The sequence below is a fragment of the Scophthalmus maximus genome, chromosome 9 (genome assembly GCF_022379125.1).
Source record: "Scophthalmus maximus strain ysfricsl-2021 chromosome 9, ASM2237912v1, whole genome shotgun sequence".
In the NCBI taxonomy this organism is placed as follows: Eukaryota; Metazoa; Chordata; class Actinopteri; order Pleuronectiformes; family Scophthalmidae; genus Scophthalmus; species Scophthalmus maximus.
Genome location: NC_061523.1, coordinates 2,569,849 through 2,587,336, shown reverse-complemented (window position 1 = coordinate 2,587,336; position 17,488 = coordinate 2,569,849). Strand labels below are relative to the sequence as shown.

General features: G+C 39.7%; 1 protein-coding gene across 3 annotated transcripts; it reads left to right on the top strand.

Annotated features, from left to right (window-relative positions):
* The first annotated feature begins 1,310 nt into the window (after positions 1-1,310).
* Positions 1,311-10,426, top strand: LOC118319970 (stem-loop binding protein). Of its 3 annotated transcripts, none has more exons than XM_035650749.2 (9): positions 1,311-1,509; positions 3,503-3,571; positions 3,659-3,805; positions 5,372-5,485; positions 6,636-6,701; positions 6,915-7,037; positions 7,798-7,953; positions 8,319-8,427; positions 9,851-10,426. In XM_035650749.2, exons 1-9 carry the CDS (start codon positions 1,451-1,453, stop codon positions 9,920-9,922), a joined length of 915 nt encoding a protein of 304 aa, XP_035506642.2. In that variant the 5' UTR covers positions 1,311-1,450; the 3' UTR covers positions 9,923-10,426. The 3 variants fall into 3 exon arrangements, with proteins under 3 accessions (XP_035506642.2, XP_035506641.2, XP_035506643.2); XM_035650748.2 differs by having other exon boundaries at positions 1,312-1,509; positions 6,630-6,701; XM_035650750.2 differs by lacking the exon at positions 3,503-3,571 and having other exon boundaries at positions 1,315-1,509; positions 6,630-6,701.
* The last annotated feature ends 7,062 nt before the right edge of the window (positions 10,427-17,488 follow it).

Here is a 17,488-nt window from a genome sequence, read left to right as displayed (position 1 = left end):
AAATGACTTAAATTGACAACTTCAATTCTGAACCTCTTTATTTGTGTCACAGAATATTGATTTGTGCAACGCCGAGGTAAATCTGTGCAAAACAGGGAAATAACATTTATGTGCTCAAAATTGAGATAAAAAAGGAAAAAATAAATAAACGGGTAAGTAAAGTGACGCTGTAATCTTCAAGTCGTCCAGATCAAGCGACCACTCTTTATGATCGTAGGGGATCAATTAAGTTAATTTTATTAATCTTCTCTCGGTAGCTAGAGGTAACTTTGCTTTCTTATTAAGTATCCCCCAGTAAGGGATCTTGCACTTAATCTTGTCACGTCCATACATTGCTTTTTTTTTCTCTTTTGATTTGTGATTTGCTTTTCACTGTCAGCTCTCAGCTCTGACAGCTGCTCCGTTTCTTACACTGGTTGTTGTCGCCATTGTGTTTTGTTGTTGTTTTGCGTGTCCTAAAGTATGCCGACCACTACCCAGCTCTTGCGCTTAAGGGTTAGAGCAAGAACTGGGCACTCATTGAGACACGGTAATATGTCTTGATGATTGCCCTTCTAGTGGAGAAAATGTGACGCAGTGCCCATTTAAGGTGCCCCTCCAATGGTCTAAACTTGGCGTTCCCTTTATGGGTGCCCTTCTAATGGAAAAGTGTGCCGTTATGAAGTGCCCTCTATGCCGTCCCAACATCACAGTGCCCCAAAGGGTGCCCTTTCCAGTAGAGAAAATGGGATGCAGTGCTCAATTCGGTGCTTCTCTAATGGAGAAGTGCCCCTCCAGTGGATAAAATGTGATGTATTGCTGCAAAGGGAGTCCCTAAATGCGTGAGAATGTGGGGAAGTTTTCTAAAGGATGCCCCTCCAGTGGTGAAAATGTGATGTGGTGCCATATAGGTGCACTTACAATGGGATAAACTTACAGGTGCCATTCTGACTATTTCATCATACATGATGCATTGTAGCTTTTTGCGGCTTGGTGGGGCCCCATGTCAAGCAGTAGATGCACCTTTTTATTTTTTCGCCCTCTGCCCCTTAAACAGTCTGAATCCACCACTGCTGGAGATTAATGTTTTTTATTTTCGTTTCAATATCTCAGGAGAACAAAATTGATGGAGATAATTTGTGTTGTGTATTATTATTATTATTATTATTGATATTATTATTATTATCATTATTACATTTAAATAATATAGGCTATGATTAAAAAGCCTGAGCCACACTCCTTACCAGTAAGTGGCGGCAATTCGGCCTTTGCCATTCAGCAATAAAACTCAAGGAAGAAGAAACTCGCGCCTCCACACTCGTGTACCCTCCCCTTCCGGCCAACTGAGCTGCAGAATTGTTCACAACCGCGGGTTTTCCCTCTTCCACATTTGGCGCGTGTTTGTAGACAGAGAGACGGACCGAAGCACCACAGCTGACACTTAACTGTCCTCAACACTACTGCGAAGAACATGTCTGCGTGGACTGGAGGCAGACGACGAGACGCGCAGAGCAGGCAGCAAGACGATAGGTGGGTGGAATTTAAGTTTGCGCTACAACAGACAGCGTCACCGCGAGCTGCCATTGTGTGTTCGTCTGTTGGACAGCAGGCTTTGTTGAATTCGAGAGATTGGATCGTGTCCCAACGTTAGCTGGCGAGGTGTGAGAGACTAACTGATCCCTACACAGTTGTCTCTGTATGTGAACTACTAGTACACCTGTTTGTTGGCAGCGAGGGGAACACGGGGACACGACGTTACCATCACGGCGGCCGTTGTCCGGTCGCTGGTGGAACGGTGAGACCGGTGGAAAGTGTATGGCGTCCACTTGTTCGCCAAACGGAAACAATAACCACACAGAGCAGGAGGTGAAAGCCTAAAGCCTAACTGACCACTCCCTCACTCGGTACATAAAACTAAACGGGTGTCGCCTATGGTGACAATCGGACCTCAGCCACATGAGATCACACAGGCCATGGGGTTAGACAGATAATGGCGGAGCCAACAGAAGTTTATGACTGATGGCGGGGGAAGTTGTCTGTCTGTGCCTGTAAATCACCGTAAAGGAGAGTTATTGCCAAAGAACCCCGCAGAAATGTAAATTGAGAGTTTATTAGAAAAAAATGACTAATCATAAGATTATGCTAGTTCAAAGAGCAGTGGACCCAGGTCTTATGGTTAATCTTTTGCTGAATATTTGTGTGGCATCAGTCTCGAGCAGTTCCTTACGGAACCCCGTCACTCATCACAAGCATCACAGCAGTTTGCAAACATGAAAACACATGAAACGAAACTTATGTCTGGCCACATCTCTACAGACCTTCCTCATGTGCCTGCAGTCACACGATTAACCCTGTAAAGCCCAAATGTAGAAAAAAAATGAGCTAAAATAGTTTTCACCTTTCAGATGTTGTTGTAGGAGGCCTCTGATGCAGAAATTAAAGGGTTTTTGAATTGTTAATCTTTTAGTACGTTTTAAGGGTAATGTTATAATTTTGCAACGCTGGGCCTCAGTGGTAACAGGAGTTCTGTTTTTAATTGGCATGTTGTGTGAGTTCATGGCCATGTGGCCAGACCTGTATGCACATCTGCCACCCAATAGCAATGTGAGGCTAAACAAAAGGAATCATTGACTGTGTTAATGTGGTCTTACGGGGAAAAAAACATTTACAGATATATTTTTAGGACCGCTAAAAGTGATGTTGCAAAATTACAACCGTGGGCCTTACAGGGTTAACTGGATAGGTCAAGATAACATCATACACACTGCTTCCCTAAATGCTCCTATAACTTCTGGATGGGGAAAAAACGGCCTGTCTGCTGCACCATTGGAAATATTTTTTAAACCCGTGTGAATGCAACTTCGCAACTTTTCATTTCTTACCAGGTAGCTGGTGAATTGACATCTTTGTTTGGATTCAGAAATGACATTGGCATTGGTAGCTGTGGCAAGTCCTAATTTACATTTTAGAACTAGAGCTTACATGTATTCTGTGACCCAGTTTTCACCTGGCATGACCTGAGTGATCCGATCACAAGTGGACAGCTCTCAGTATGTCTGTTCTCACCTGGCAGCAGAATGTGCCTCCACATGATTCTAAAATGACCACTTGTGATCTGAATTACATGCTCTGTATGTAAATCAACACATACATCATTTCCATTAGCAAAAGACAAAAATGCGTTGTTGTTTTTAACAAAATAAAATATGCAAAAAAAACGAAGTGCAAAATGAGACCGCTTTCCCCAAAAATTAGACTTCTTCTTTATACTTATTTATCAAATCGAGACACTGCAGCCGGCACCGCACATTAACTCCTGGCATCAACTCTTTCTCCATGCTCACATCACACATGCGCTCTCTCTCTCTCTGTGGAATGTGGACAGATGCGACTTAAACCACCATTGAATGTTGTTTTTTCGATCTGATTTCAATGCGTCCTGAGAGTGTTTACACCTGTACATAGAGCTGTCCACTTGTGATCGGAACACTCAGGACGGATGTTACTGAAAATGGGGTTTTAGTGTGTCTCCTGCTCCAGGTAACCAGTTGGGGTATTGGCTTGTTCGATTGGCTTGTCCGTCTCAACTCTTGTGAGTGTAATGACGAGCAACAGAAATTAGCAGAACAAATGTTTGTATTTTTTAACATCCAGTTCTTTCTTGTCTTCTCCTGCGTAGGAGCACTGGCCCGTCTCGGTGGTCCCACTGCAGGAAGAGGGGGATCGATGGAAATCTGCGGACGAACCGAGAGGCAGAAGGTAGTGACAGGGAAAACAGCAGGCACACTGAGAGCAGCTACAGACACTCTGACAACAGACATGCAAGGTAAGCATATATACGCTTACAATAGAAGTTCAAATTAATCTGCACATCTTTGTTCAATAAGCCCGACCATGAAGCATTTTTATTTACAGAAAATCAGAAATTGTAGTGGTGTTGTTTAGCCCCAGTGACACTGAGTTGTACTTGCATGATGACTATGTATGTACACGAGGTTTTTCATTAAATTAGCCTATTACTTTTGTAACATTTTTACTTGGTGTCAGGTAGAAATGTTCTCTTGCTAATGATAATGTCTTTAATGTAATAATAGTTCACCTATTGAACTCAGAAGCCTTTTCTGAAGCAGCACAGACCTGTGACGCTCAGGGGTGGGAGAAATAATAGATTCTTACACGCATAGCTATTCTCTTTTGTACGATTATGTCTCGATGCAGAACATTAATAATCAGAATCTTTCAACTCAATTTTCAACATTAGGACGCAAATAACTTCACCTCTCAGACCGTATGGCGGAACGCTTGCAAGGGCAGGAGGCACGTTAACAGCTACGTTTCTAATGGCTGAACGTCACGGACGTAGAGAACATGTTCGCCGTGTTTACGTCCTAGGGGACAGCAACCGACCGAAATGATTCGACTCGTATAGAAGCATTTCATCTTGTTTCCTCTGATATCCAAGTTGGCCAAGAGATTCGTAAGTAGGGTCCAAAATGAAGACTCGCCAGTTGCCAAAATCTGGTAAATTTTGTCTTTGGCCAGTAAATTATGGAGACCACAGGCCACTCTGGTGGATAGTTTTTGAGCCAAAAAGTTAATTTTACGCCCTGTACGCAAACATTCCAGCCAGCAGTGTCTCTGCAGGAAGTCTTTCCTGCTGCTCGGGATATAGTTACTGCGCAGCGGAGACGTAGACTGCCCCTGCTCTTACACGTTCCAGCATCCACCAGCTAAGCACTTTTGCTATGTGCATGCCTATCATGCGTTGCCATGATTTAATTGTGCCATGTTTTTTTGGTTCTTTTTTGTTCATTGTTTTATCTCATATTCCACAGAAAGCACTATTTATGTGTGCGAGCTGATACAAACTTTCTAACTATATTGTTTTCTTTTAATGAAAGCTGTTTTGATTTTGATGTAAGCTACAGCTTAATGTAGTTTTTCTTTTTTGTTTTTCGTTTTATAATCAAATCGTAACCATTGGAGTCGAATCGTGAGAGGCCTAAAGAATCCAGCCCCTAATGAAGCTTCAAATGTCATCAGTCACGTTGTCCTTGTGTTTCAGGCTTTAATCTAATGTTCAATCTGTAACTCTGCAGGAGTGGAGTAAGATTTGGCGCAACATATCATCTATCTATCACTACTTATATAAGTGAAAAGCCTCGTTAGACCTAATCTCTGAAACTGACAATCTGTTAAATAATGAAACTCGACTGAGTTGACGGACAGTCCCGCTGCTCGCCCGGTGGCTGCAGATTGAGTCACTGGGTCAACAAGTTGGTGATCACAGTTGGTAACATTACCACGTCGGCTGTTATCATGGCAACAAAGAGTTTAATTCCCCACAATGTGATAAAGATGATGATATTTGCCCTCTGTGTTTCCTCCCTAGTTTCACCACTCCGGAGAGTGCAGGGCCAGTGCCTCGCTGTGGTCGACGGGCTGACTGGGGCAGCCAGGTGGAGGATGATGAGATGAGGAGGGATGTGCAAAGAGATATGCAGCGGTAGACGGCATTCTTCTGTTTGAGTGGTTTTATCTGTGATTAGGTGATTAGCTGGTCGAAGTGGACCAAAAATCCTATCTCGCTATTTTTTAGCTGAATGGCGATACTCGATTTATATTTCGAAATTTTTTCCGGTAAAGAAATAAAAAAAAAACCAATGTCAGTTCCAAGTCAAATCAACATGTGCCAAATGTCACATAATAACCAGCTGCACAATATCAAGATGTACATGAAATTGACACAAAAACAAATGGCTTGTTAAATAATAATATTAAATAAAAATGTTCGTTAAATAAAAAATGATCCTTTTCTTGCATAACAGAATACACAGAGCTGTGTAAACAAGGCACAGCAAGGCTTAATGAAGCTTGCAACATTTGTTTCGGTGCAGAAGGCTGCGAAGGCTTCAAGTTCTGGGTTGCAAGGATGACGTACTGCATAACAATAATTATCATAAAATAACTTTTCCTCGATAGAAATTTAAGACACGTTGATACAACCTCAAATGTTTTGACAGACAACACGAACAGCCAATGATAATGAGAAAAGCGCCTTGCTGAACCAATCATGTGGCTGGAATAGAGTTACAGCTACATCAAGTTAGGTTGACGCACATAGCACAGTGTAGGACAACAGTCAGCAGCTGTTTACATTTTGGCTACTGCAGCGTGCACATCAGTCCGTCAGGAGTGAGAGGGAGATAAAAGAGAAAATGACGATCGCAATTGTTAACTCAGGCGACAGCGTGAGCGAAGAAGATGTCCCGACGGACACCGCTCGAGGCTAAAAAAAAGACGAGGACATTGTGTAAAAGAATTGTCCGAGGAATATTTTAAGTCCGACAAGAAGCAGAGTAGTAGCAAGTGCTGCAAACCGTGTCAAAAGCAATTTGTAACAGTTGCAGCAGTTTTATTTAAACAGCAGCAGTTGTATAATGTTCATTTGTCATGTTCAACTTCAACATCTCACAACCTTTAAGCTCGACAGTAGTGATTTGGCTTATATCGTGATATATATCGTTATCAATCAATATGAAAAAAATTATCGAGATAAGATTTTTTCCATATCGTCCAGGTCTGATTTATATAAAGCACACCCATAGTTGAGGTCCTAGCTTCACTGATTGTCTGTGCATTCTGTGCAGTTACAGGAGGAGGATATTGGGTGCAGAGGTCACCCAGAGAGAGAGAAAGACCTCCTCTGGCTCATCTGGGAGGTAAGTCTCATCCTCTCACCATACTCCTTTGTTGATAAATAATTGGCTCAAGAAAACAGGCCAAATTGTTTTACACTGCATTAAGCAGTGTATCAATAATCAAAAAAATTACACTTACTGTATTCTCACCATTTCTTTTATTTTTATTATAATTTTTGGAGTTGGCGTCCATATGTGTGAGTGAATGTGGCTTAACCTGTTTGTCTTCCGCAGCTGTGACTCCAGAGAGGGAGAAAACATGGAGACCGATGATGCTGTGTTGCTACGCAGACAGAAGCAGATCAACTATGGAAAGAACACACTGGCCTATGACCGATACATCAAAGAAATTCCAAAGTAAACGCTCACAAACATATAAACACCCTTAATCGATACAGCTCTGAAACTATTATGAACACACACAGTACTGTGCAAAAGTTTTGGTGAATGGGCTTTATTTATATAGCGCTTTTCTGGTCTTATGAATCAATCAAAGCGCTTTACAGGACAATTCATTTTTCATCCAAATCTTGTAAAGAGTAAAAGCCTGAATCAAATCAGTTTTTCCTCTCATCCCCTTTGTCTTAAAACCAGCACCAGTTCTCCTTAGTTCACCTGCTCAAAGTCTCTCAGGTGCTCAGCAAGGAGCTTGTTCCGAGCATCTGTTGTTTTGTTGATTTAGTCCATCTCTTTGTGTGATCCTGCACTGACTCCATAATGTTGATATCTAGTGATTGTGGGGACCTGACCATCTGCTGCAGGACTCATTTTCCATCACCTCTGAACTTAATTCTGTACGACCCCAAGTTTGAGCTTATTGTCCTGCTGCAGAATTAATCTGGGACCATCAGATGCCTCCCAATGAGCCTGATGAAGATAAAGAAGGATCTAAACATCTAAAGGATGTATAACTTTGCACAGAACTGATTGTTCATCATGAAACACGATGGTGGAAAGTGACACTTGTGCAGAGAAAGTTACTGTGGGAGAATATAGTGAAGGCTTAAATATTGGTACTGCATTCAAATGTTGCTCTGAAGACTCACGTGTTAAATAAATAAGTACAACTTTTATCATCCTGTCTACATTGTTTGTCTCTTTCCCCTCTTGTTTCCAGACACGTGCGTCAGCCAGGTGTTCACCCAAAGACTCCAAATAAGTTCAGGAAGTACAGCCGTCGCTCATGGGATCAGCAGATCAAACTTTGGAAGGTCAAACTGCACGCCTGGGACCCCCCAAAATTGGACTGCCAAGACAAAGTCCTCAATAACATGTAGGAGAATTAGGACTGCTGCTCACAATTATTTTGATTATCAACTAATGAGTTGTTATATCTGACCAACAGTCCAAAGATTCACTGAAGTATTATATATGACAGAAGCAGCAAATCCTGCCCTTTGAGGAGAGAATGCTTCACATGTTTTCTGTAATTTTTGCTTTGAAGTTGGCTGAAAAAGCAAATAATTCAAATAGTTGCAGATCATTTTTCAGTGGACTCACTATTTGAATCATCATTTCCAACATTTGGACTGCAGCAAGATACAAATCACTCTAAACCCATAAAGAACATATTGAACACAGGCGTGATGAACTGTTGGTTCATATTTATTTGTTTCTTCTTGTCCTCTGTTACTCCAGTGAGGAGCTGGGCCTCGATGACGTGATGGACATTGAGCTCGACTTCCCAACCCTCACAGACCCCCAGGATGCCCCTGCCCCTCCCACCACACTCTGCCTTTCACTAGAGGTGAGTTTGATCAGGTCATTTATGTTTAGTCGAAGTGCACACAAATGGTTGGGACAGGAGAGGCATTTCATCAAATCTGAATCTTTCGAAAATAAAGTTGCTCTTTATTTAATGGGTTCACTATTTCCTAATATTTGTCTCCTTAGAGGTTTCCGGGAAAGAACTGTTTGATGCACTGCTCGATTGATACATTTGAATTAATTAAAATTAATCATGAGGATGAACTACAGAGTCTTTTCTTCCGAGTGCTGCAGGTTATGTTAACGTGCAAAAAGGCAAAAATTTGTTTACAGACAAATATATAGTTCAAAATATATTGACATGGTTGTTTGTAGTAATAAATGGATGCTGGGTAAATTATAGAAACTCTTGTGTGCTTTTAAAGTGTAATGTCTCCAGTTTCCCTTTAATGAGTATTAAATAGTGCTGTCAGTCAAAAAATTAACTAAAACTAATTAATTGCACAATTTGCTGTGATTAATCGCGATTAATCACGTTTTTTTTTTCTTGAGGGTGAAGTTTGTAATAATGGATATTTAAATGTAAAATAATGGATTTAATGGAGAATCAACAAAAAGGAAGTATTTAAAGTCAAATACTATTGTTTAATAGCATCTTTTTTAACTTTGAGCACAGATTCTCTCCTGTGAACTACAGATTTTCAATAAAACCATCAAGGCCAAAGTGACTCACTGAGGACTCGCCGACGTGTCCAGATGTCTATCAGCTAAATATCTTGACACGTCAGGGAACCATCTCCTGTGTGAGCTGTAATGTGACAGCGTTCTGTCATGTTGAACGTTTTCACTGCCACAGATGAGAAGTGTAACCTCGAGCTGACTTTAATGTGGAACCACATATTAACGCTTCAAGTTATTTCTCTCCCTCCGCCTAACACAAAGAGCATCCGCTCAAACTACTTCCTGTTTCTTTCAACATAAGAGTATGTTGTGATGTATTGATAGCTTTTCTTTTTGACATTCATCGTGAAAGTGACAAACAATTCCCGTGTCACTTTTCACGTGTGTTTTTAGTGACTAAATGTTTTTTAAAGTCCTTAAACTCCTTCCTTGTCTGTATCCATCGTCCAGGATGGCTAATGGCTAACGGTTATGCGGCACGTTGTCAGTCGCCACAGGAAGTAAACAAAATGCGTCAATGGCGTAAAAAATTTGTTTGTGTTAAATAGTTCACAATTAACACACAGATTAACGTGTTAATGTTGACAGCACTAGTAATGAATAATCTAAGAGACGTCCTCGGTCATTATCAGAAAGTTAGACATAAATCCTACATGTTATATCAGATTAGCTGAATATTAGACTAATAAGCAGGAATTAATGGTGTGGGGCTGAAGTAAATGTCATTACTGAAAGCAGGGGATGTAACAAGCTCTTCTTGTTGCTTGTGCTCTTTTGCTCAGGGTGACGGCTGTTTGGGAACTCCAATCAAAATGCAGAAGACAGAAACCACAGCGGAGCCTGACGCAGTGTAGCTCATCATCCTGCCCTCTTCCAAACACACTTTCACACATCTCAAATGGTCTTGCCCGTTTACCTGCAACACTTGGACCTCTCACAGCCCGTTATCCTGAATGTCTGTTCCAGCTACCAGCCACTTGATCCACTGTATTCCACAAAGGCTCACAATTGTTTTTTGTTCGGCACTGTAACATGTTAACAAACATTGTTCTTTTCCATTTGTACAAGTGCTTCTTAACCCACTGGGTCCTTCACAGACACTCTACTCGGTTCAAGTCTGAATGGTTAAAAGAAGTTGGGAAAACCAAAGGCAAAGTATTTTCCCTAAAATAATTCATATGGAGCGGATTTTTTTTTTTTCATGTAAAATTTTTAATGGTGAAGAGCATTACTTCAGTTATACTGGGCTGTGGTTTTTTCTTTTTTACATTAGGTTGCTTTTTAATACAAATGTTACTATGTTTCTTATTGCTGTGTCCTTCATGGTGAAGACTTTCAAATAAAAAAAACAGAAATTATCCTGTTGTCGTTTAGGAGCAGAACTTCAATGGTTGTTACTCAATGCTGTTGTCTTGTGTGATTGAATCAACTTTTAGAATCAGAGCTGCTGCTGCTGAGTCAGAGAAGTAGAGGTGCAGTCAAATTGTCAAATTTGTTTAGGAAGTTCCCTAAATCTTGAAGTGACCCGGAAGTATTTCATCAGCTGTTCGGATTCTCTAAATGCATAGGAAAGGTGCTTCAATGCTTCCTTTCTATCTCCTTTAGCATAGGGTACACTGAACTATGCGAAAGTAAAGGAGAAATAGACGCCCCACAATTCATTGCAGCAGCGATATTTAACGTGACGCGCCATGTACGAAAGTAAACGATTCAATCCCAGTCAGAAGAGTATGAATATGACTCGGAAGAGATGCATATCATGTCAGTTACTGTTACATATGAATCATTTTCATCTGATGTCACACGGTGGTAAAACAATGAAACGTGATTATGTAGCTGCTGCGTTAATTGTAGTCAATCTACGGAAATTTGTAGTTTCACCACAGCAGATGCACGTCAATAACATCCACCGTCGCATAATGACGTAGTATAGTGAAAGTCGAGTCGAAATATTGTGCGCAGCGTTGTCGGCTTTACCTAGGCCCTATCAGTCCTCCTTTACACCTTTCCTTGACCTCATGACGTTTTCCATTGAGGTCAAGGTGTGTAGGGGTGAGGTCGAATTGTCCTTCATATCTACTATTCCTTGACCTCAGTGTGAAGGAAGCATTGAAGCTCCTTTCCTATGCATTAAGAGAATCTGAACAGCTCTTATCATGGCTGCTGATCAAATACTTCTGTGTCACGTCAAGATTTAGGAAACTTCCTAAGCCAATTTCACAATTTGAAATCACCCTAGATAGGAAGGACATTTTGACCACACCCCAGGTGTTACCAACCATGTCTACACTGAGAACACAAAACTGCACTTCCCCCTCAAGTCAAGCTGTTGCCAAAGGTTTATTAAAGTTGATGAAGACTGTGTACTGTAAATGTAATTAAATATTTATTTATTTTTTAGATTATCTTTTGGTTTTTTTTCCTCCTTTTAATTTGACAGGACAGCTAGGTGAGAGAGATGGGGGGAAGACATGCAGGAAATCGTCACAGATCAGTTTCAAACTCTGGACCTCTGCGTCAAGGCATAAACCTCAAAGTATTTGTGTGCCTGCTCTATCCACTGAGCCACCCCGGCCACACTAAATGTAATTAAATTAAATTCAACTTTATTTGTATAGCACCAAATCATAACATACATTATCCCAATGCAATTTGCAAAGTAAGGTTGAGACAAATGTCGAAGAGAAATCCAACAGTTTGCACGTTGAGCAAGCACTTGGTGACCTAGGAGGGGAAAAAAGGGGAAGAAATTTCTAGCAGCAGTGGATTCAGTCGTGGTGAGAGGAGACCAGAAAGAGTTGTGTAACTATTGCTTTTAAATTCTATAAATGGACTGGTTTACAATACAAGTCTCATTCACACATTCATACAGCGCTGCTGATTACCACGCTTTTTCTGTCACATTCATACACTGCGGGAAGAGCTGTCAGAGGCAATTTAGGGTTCAGTGTCGGTGTTTGAAAGTATAATGGTGGGTCAGAAAACTGCTGGCCCTGGCAATGTTGGCGAGGGCTGAGCTAGAATTTGGACCCAAAATGCAGACGACCAGACTCAATGAAAGTTTAAAAAGATTTAATAGTCTTTCAAACAAGAGAGGGTGAGGATTGAGGGTTGCGACGTTGAGCAGGCATGCAGTTCGGCAATGGTTTCTTGACTGAGTTCCAGGCTTGGGCTTTGTTCCAGGACTTACACCTGGCGCTGCCTGCCTCAGAAACTGAGCCAAACGATCCGAAATCACCCACTCATTCACTACCCCCTACTCACTATAAAAGTGGGCTATATAATCACTCACCAGCTACGATTTCGGACACTACTTGAGTCGCGATGGTAATTACGTTTTTGTCACAGGATTATGACGTAACTACAACGACGCCGGCCGGTGGACGATCCTATTATATTTAAAATATTTCATATTTATATCCGTGTCAATTTTCACCATTAATCAATGGTTTTTGACAAAAATTAGGCGAGATAGAACAAGAAGAGAGAGAAGGCTGAGACGTGTTGCTGCTGCGAGACGCGCTCGCGTTGCACCGCCGTTGTCTCGTCTCTTCCCTCCACCGTTTATCGGCGCAGCGAGCGCAATGCATCATGGTATATATTGCTCGGTTAGTGACCATCGGATGTCCACTACTTTTCACGATGCATTCTGGTGTACAATCAGTGCACTATATAGGGTATATAAAATTTCACTAAGAATTCGGACACCACAACAAAATGGCGAAGGCACTATTAAGTATTACATATATCCTTGAGAGGAGAGCATGGCTTAAAAACAATGGTTAATCTTCATAATATCAGGGTTAGATTATTTCATTTAACTTTATATATATAATTCCATATCTAACATTTAACTACAAATTCGTGGTACTTGTATTTTAACATTAGTATTTTCCATTTAATGCAAAGTCTATTACACTACATCTGAGGCAAATGTACTCCGCTTACAATTTTTCATACCTTTCATGTCCAATGAAAGCTTAATATGATGATATCATAGAATATGTTGCATTGCTGTAGGATTAAGTACCAACAGAGTAGAAAGTAGTTAAAATCAGCTAAACTTCTAAACACCACACAAAGTAAATTGCAACATGCTCATGAATGTATAAATAATATTATAAAAGAAAAACTATATATATAATATCAAAACACTGACTTTATTAATCCCACAACGGGGGAATCCACTGGTTACAGCAGCAGCAAGAATCAAAGGCATCAGGTAAGCACAAAAAAAACAACCTATTAAAATAAAAAAGAGCAACTTAACATAAAACTATTTTAACAGCAATAATTACGTTTTAAGGCTGCTCGGCCTATTAAACATATGAACCTTTTGCTGGCTAAACATCACATTTGTATATTTTTGAAGCCTGATACGTAAGTTAAAAAAAGTTTTTTCTCCGTTCACGTTATCGTCGACCCCCATTACTTCCCTTCGAAGCCGTCTGATCCACCCAATGTTTTTTTTTAAATTATTGAACAAATATCATATACAGAATATTTGGCATTAAGATCTTAATAATAAACCTTACAAAATATTCAAGGCACATAAGGATACGTGTGTGCATAAACAAGTGTCAAAAAATAACATAAATAAAATACAAAATTAATACTGATACAATAAAATAAATACTGATACAATAAAATAAATAATAATAAAATAAAATAATAAAAAATAGATTCCCTGAGCGCATAAGAGGTCACAGAGGTCAGTCGTCAAATATTTTCGAAGAATCTTAATCTCTGAGGAGTGATTTGGCCTGTTTCCTTTTCATGAGCTTTAAGGAACATAAATAATTTTCAACAAAATCCCTTTTAAAAACAGAGTAAAAATGGTTTCATTTTCATCCATTTGGATTTGTGGATAAAGAATTTTGCTTGGAGAATCAGATTGTTCAATATAGAGCCAGTCTCAATGTCCGTTATGTTGACTCCAAAGACAATGTTCTCTCTTCGAGTGGACAGAAGAATCTTGGTCGACAACCAGTCCTGCAAATCCTCCCAAAATGTTGAAGAGTACAGACATTGGAAAAACAGATGATCAGTGGTATTACAGAAGGTGCAGTTATTATTGTCAACATTAAATCTCCTTCTTAGCAGTTCATTGGATGGGTAGATATTATTTAGGATTTTAAAATGCACTTCTTTTGTCTTGGGGCTTACAGGATAGGTAATGTAGTCAGTTCTAATCTTCTTAATTTCTAAATCAGTGAACAACCCTTGAGTGATGGAGTTTCTATTTTGTCGTATTGGATATAGTATATTAGTCAAGTGATAACGTAAGAGTTTGTTCAAAATTCCCTCAGTCAGAAAGTCATTGTTGTTCACTTGAATTCTGGTTAAATCTGTCACATGCAGTTGTTTATCTATATTTTGGACCAATATTTTAAATGAGGCAGGGATCGCTTTGATAATAATAATAATAATATATTTAATTTATAAAGCGCTTTTCATGGACCCAAAGCGCTGGGTCTTGATCACTTTATTAAATTGAGCGCGTGTTCAAGCTATGTCATATTTCAAGCAAAAGTTTTCATAAGAGAGCCAGTGTCCATGATCATTAATTAGATGTGTAACTGACCAGATATTTCTATCCATCCACTGCTGTAAGAAGAGAGATATGCGATTGCAGAGCACAAATCTGTGATTCCAAATGGGGGTTCGATGTGGGGTGAAATTATGCGTGTACATGAGTTTCCAACATACAATACCTATTGTGAAATAATGACAGTTTGATTCGTAACTCTTCACCTGCAAGTCACATTGAAGCACCAACTCTATACCTCCTATTTTTTTAAACAGACCCCTCTGGGAGACAGTACCAAATACAATTATACAATTATTGTTCAGCAATAAAGACTTTAGCCATTTTAGTTTCAACACAGCATTCAAACATTCAAAATCAATAGCTTGTTAACCACCTTCTTTGTATTCTTTAACTATTTCTGATTTCTTTATGTAATGAAATTAATGTAATGTAATGATTTTTCCAAATGAAATTAAAGTTTAATTGGTTGATGGTTTTTATGAATTTATCTGGCCTGGAATATGCAGGATAAATGCATCTAGCTAAGGACTCCATTTTAGTTAAATATGTCCTTCCAAAAACTGTCAGGTCTCTTTGTGGCCACATGTTCAATTTTGATTTACATTCCCGAATTTTGTCTTCAATATTAAAACCCTTTAAGGTACTACTCAACCATTTGGTAGACCAATGCGATGCACCAAATGCATCAAGCTTTCCTCAACTTGAATGAGCCATCTCTACCGTTTGGTGTAGTTGTGCAATGCTATCAAAATCCACTAAATGGCACTGTCTGTGAGCAGTATGCCTTTTCAGCGTTCCTTCAAACACAGCGAAAATTCACTCGCCCTTGATGACGCCTATCGGCGGGACTTTTAAAGGTAAGACTATTTTGTTGACATATTATCGTTTCAGAGGAGTTGTTGAACAGAATTATGTAACTTAATTCAACATAAATAAGTCTTATAAGGGTCAAATATTTGTTTCAAAACTTGCTCTACCAAACGATTGAGTTGTCATTTTATGGTAAAGGTAGAGAAGCTAGCTAATGTTGGTAAAATTAGCTATTTATAATGAACAAAAGGGTGAGTGTTGTTAAAATGATTAATTTAATGTTATTCAATTACATATTTGACGGAAAATATTTTATCAATATAATTTTTTCACCATTTCTGTACTGTATATGGTAAATATCAAGAATACATTTAAAGAATTAATACCAATTCTGGTGTTACTATTAATTTCATAATTTAAAATTGACAAGCCCTGAAGACTTTGTCCGTCTTTAAGGTGGAGCAACCTTAAAAACGGACAAAGAGCTGATGAAGGAAGGAGCTTTTGACTACATGTCTGCTGAAGGGCTGCTCGCAGTGAAATGGTTTGACAATAAATGTGTGAGCCTTCTTAGCAGTGCCTGTGGGATCATACCTCTTTCCTCTGTCAAACGGTGGAGCAAAGAGGCCAAAGCAAGGGTCACTGTCCAGTGCCCATCACTCATCCCTGCCTATAATCAGCATATGGGAGGCATTGATCTCTCTGACATGCTGGTTCACATGTATAAGACCCCGGCAAAATCCAGGCGATGGTACCTTCCCCTGTTTGGATACATCCTTGACCTATGCATCTCAAATGCCTGGCTTGTCTACAAGCGGGACTGCAGCCTCCTGAACGAAACACTGCTGCCTCTCAAAAGGTTCCGTCTGGCAGTCGCACACACTTTGGCTCAAGTCAACAAGCCAGCATCCAAAGTTGGCCGACCATCATCATCCTCTCCACCAAAAATGTCATCAAACAAATAATCCAATACCCCAAGACCCTCCCGCCCACAACCAGATGTATGATATGACAACTTCGGACATTTGCCACTTCACTCTGACAAGCGGGGGCGATGCAACCTCTGTCCAAAGGGAGTGTCGAGATGGAAATGCGTAAAATGTGATGTATTCCTGTGTATGAATGCAAAGCAGGAATGCTTTGCAGCATACCGTCACAAATGAGTGGCCAAAGGCAAAATAAGTGCTGTTGCACTGCTGCTGTTGCACCCCTGACCAAGAAATTGCACTTAATGTGACTTGTGTTGAATGTTGTTCTTTTATTACGGACAGACGTCTCAACCGTTTGGTAGAGGACTGTATTTGAAATACTGTAGGTTCTAATTTAAAAAAAACTATTGATTTTTGTTTTTGTTGTCATAATTGAATAAAAAATGCAATGAAATAATTTTTCCTTTGCTGCTTTCTTGGTGCGTACCTTAAAGGGTTAAAAGTTTGGCTGGTTTTTGTATCATTGGTTACATGAATTCCAAGATATTTCACAGAAGATTTGATGGGAATATTATAAGCCTCTGTAAGGTTGCAGTCATGTATGGCTATTAATTAACATTTGTTGCGATTGAGTGCAAGTCCTGATGGTTTAGAAAACATATCAACTAATTCAAAGACTTTGGGGGTTTGTCTAGGTTTTTCAAGAAGATGGTAGTGTCATCAGTCGGTTGGCTTATGACTATCTGTTCATCAAAAACATTCAATTTGACAAGATCAGAGTTTTTAATAAGTATTGCCAACATTTCTGCCGCCAGGATAAATACAAATGGAGAAATGTTGCATCCTTGTTTGACTCCTCTATTTACGGTAAAACGAGGGGAGGTACTCTGAGGGAGAGCTACTGAAATAGTTGTGTTATCATAGAATGATTCAATTATGTTACAGAATTTAGGCCCAAAACCATACAAACGTAAGATTTTAAACAGATATTGGTGTTCTAACATGTCAAATGCCTTGTAGAAGTCAAGGAAAAAGATGAATCCTTTATCCTCTATCAGATGGCTGTATTCTAAAAGATCTTGCACCAGTCGTATATTATTGTGTATGGACCTGTTGTTTACAAACCCTGT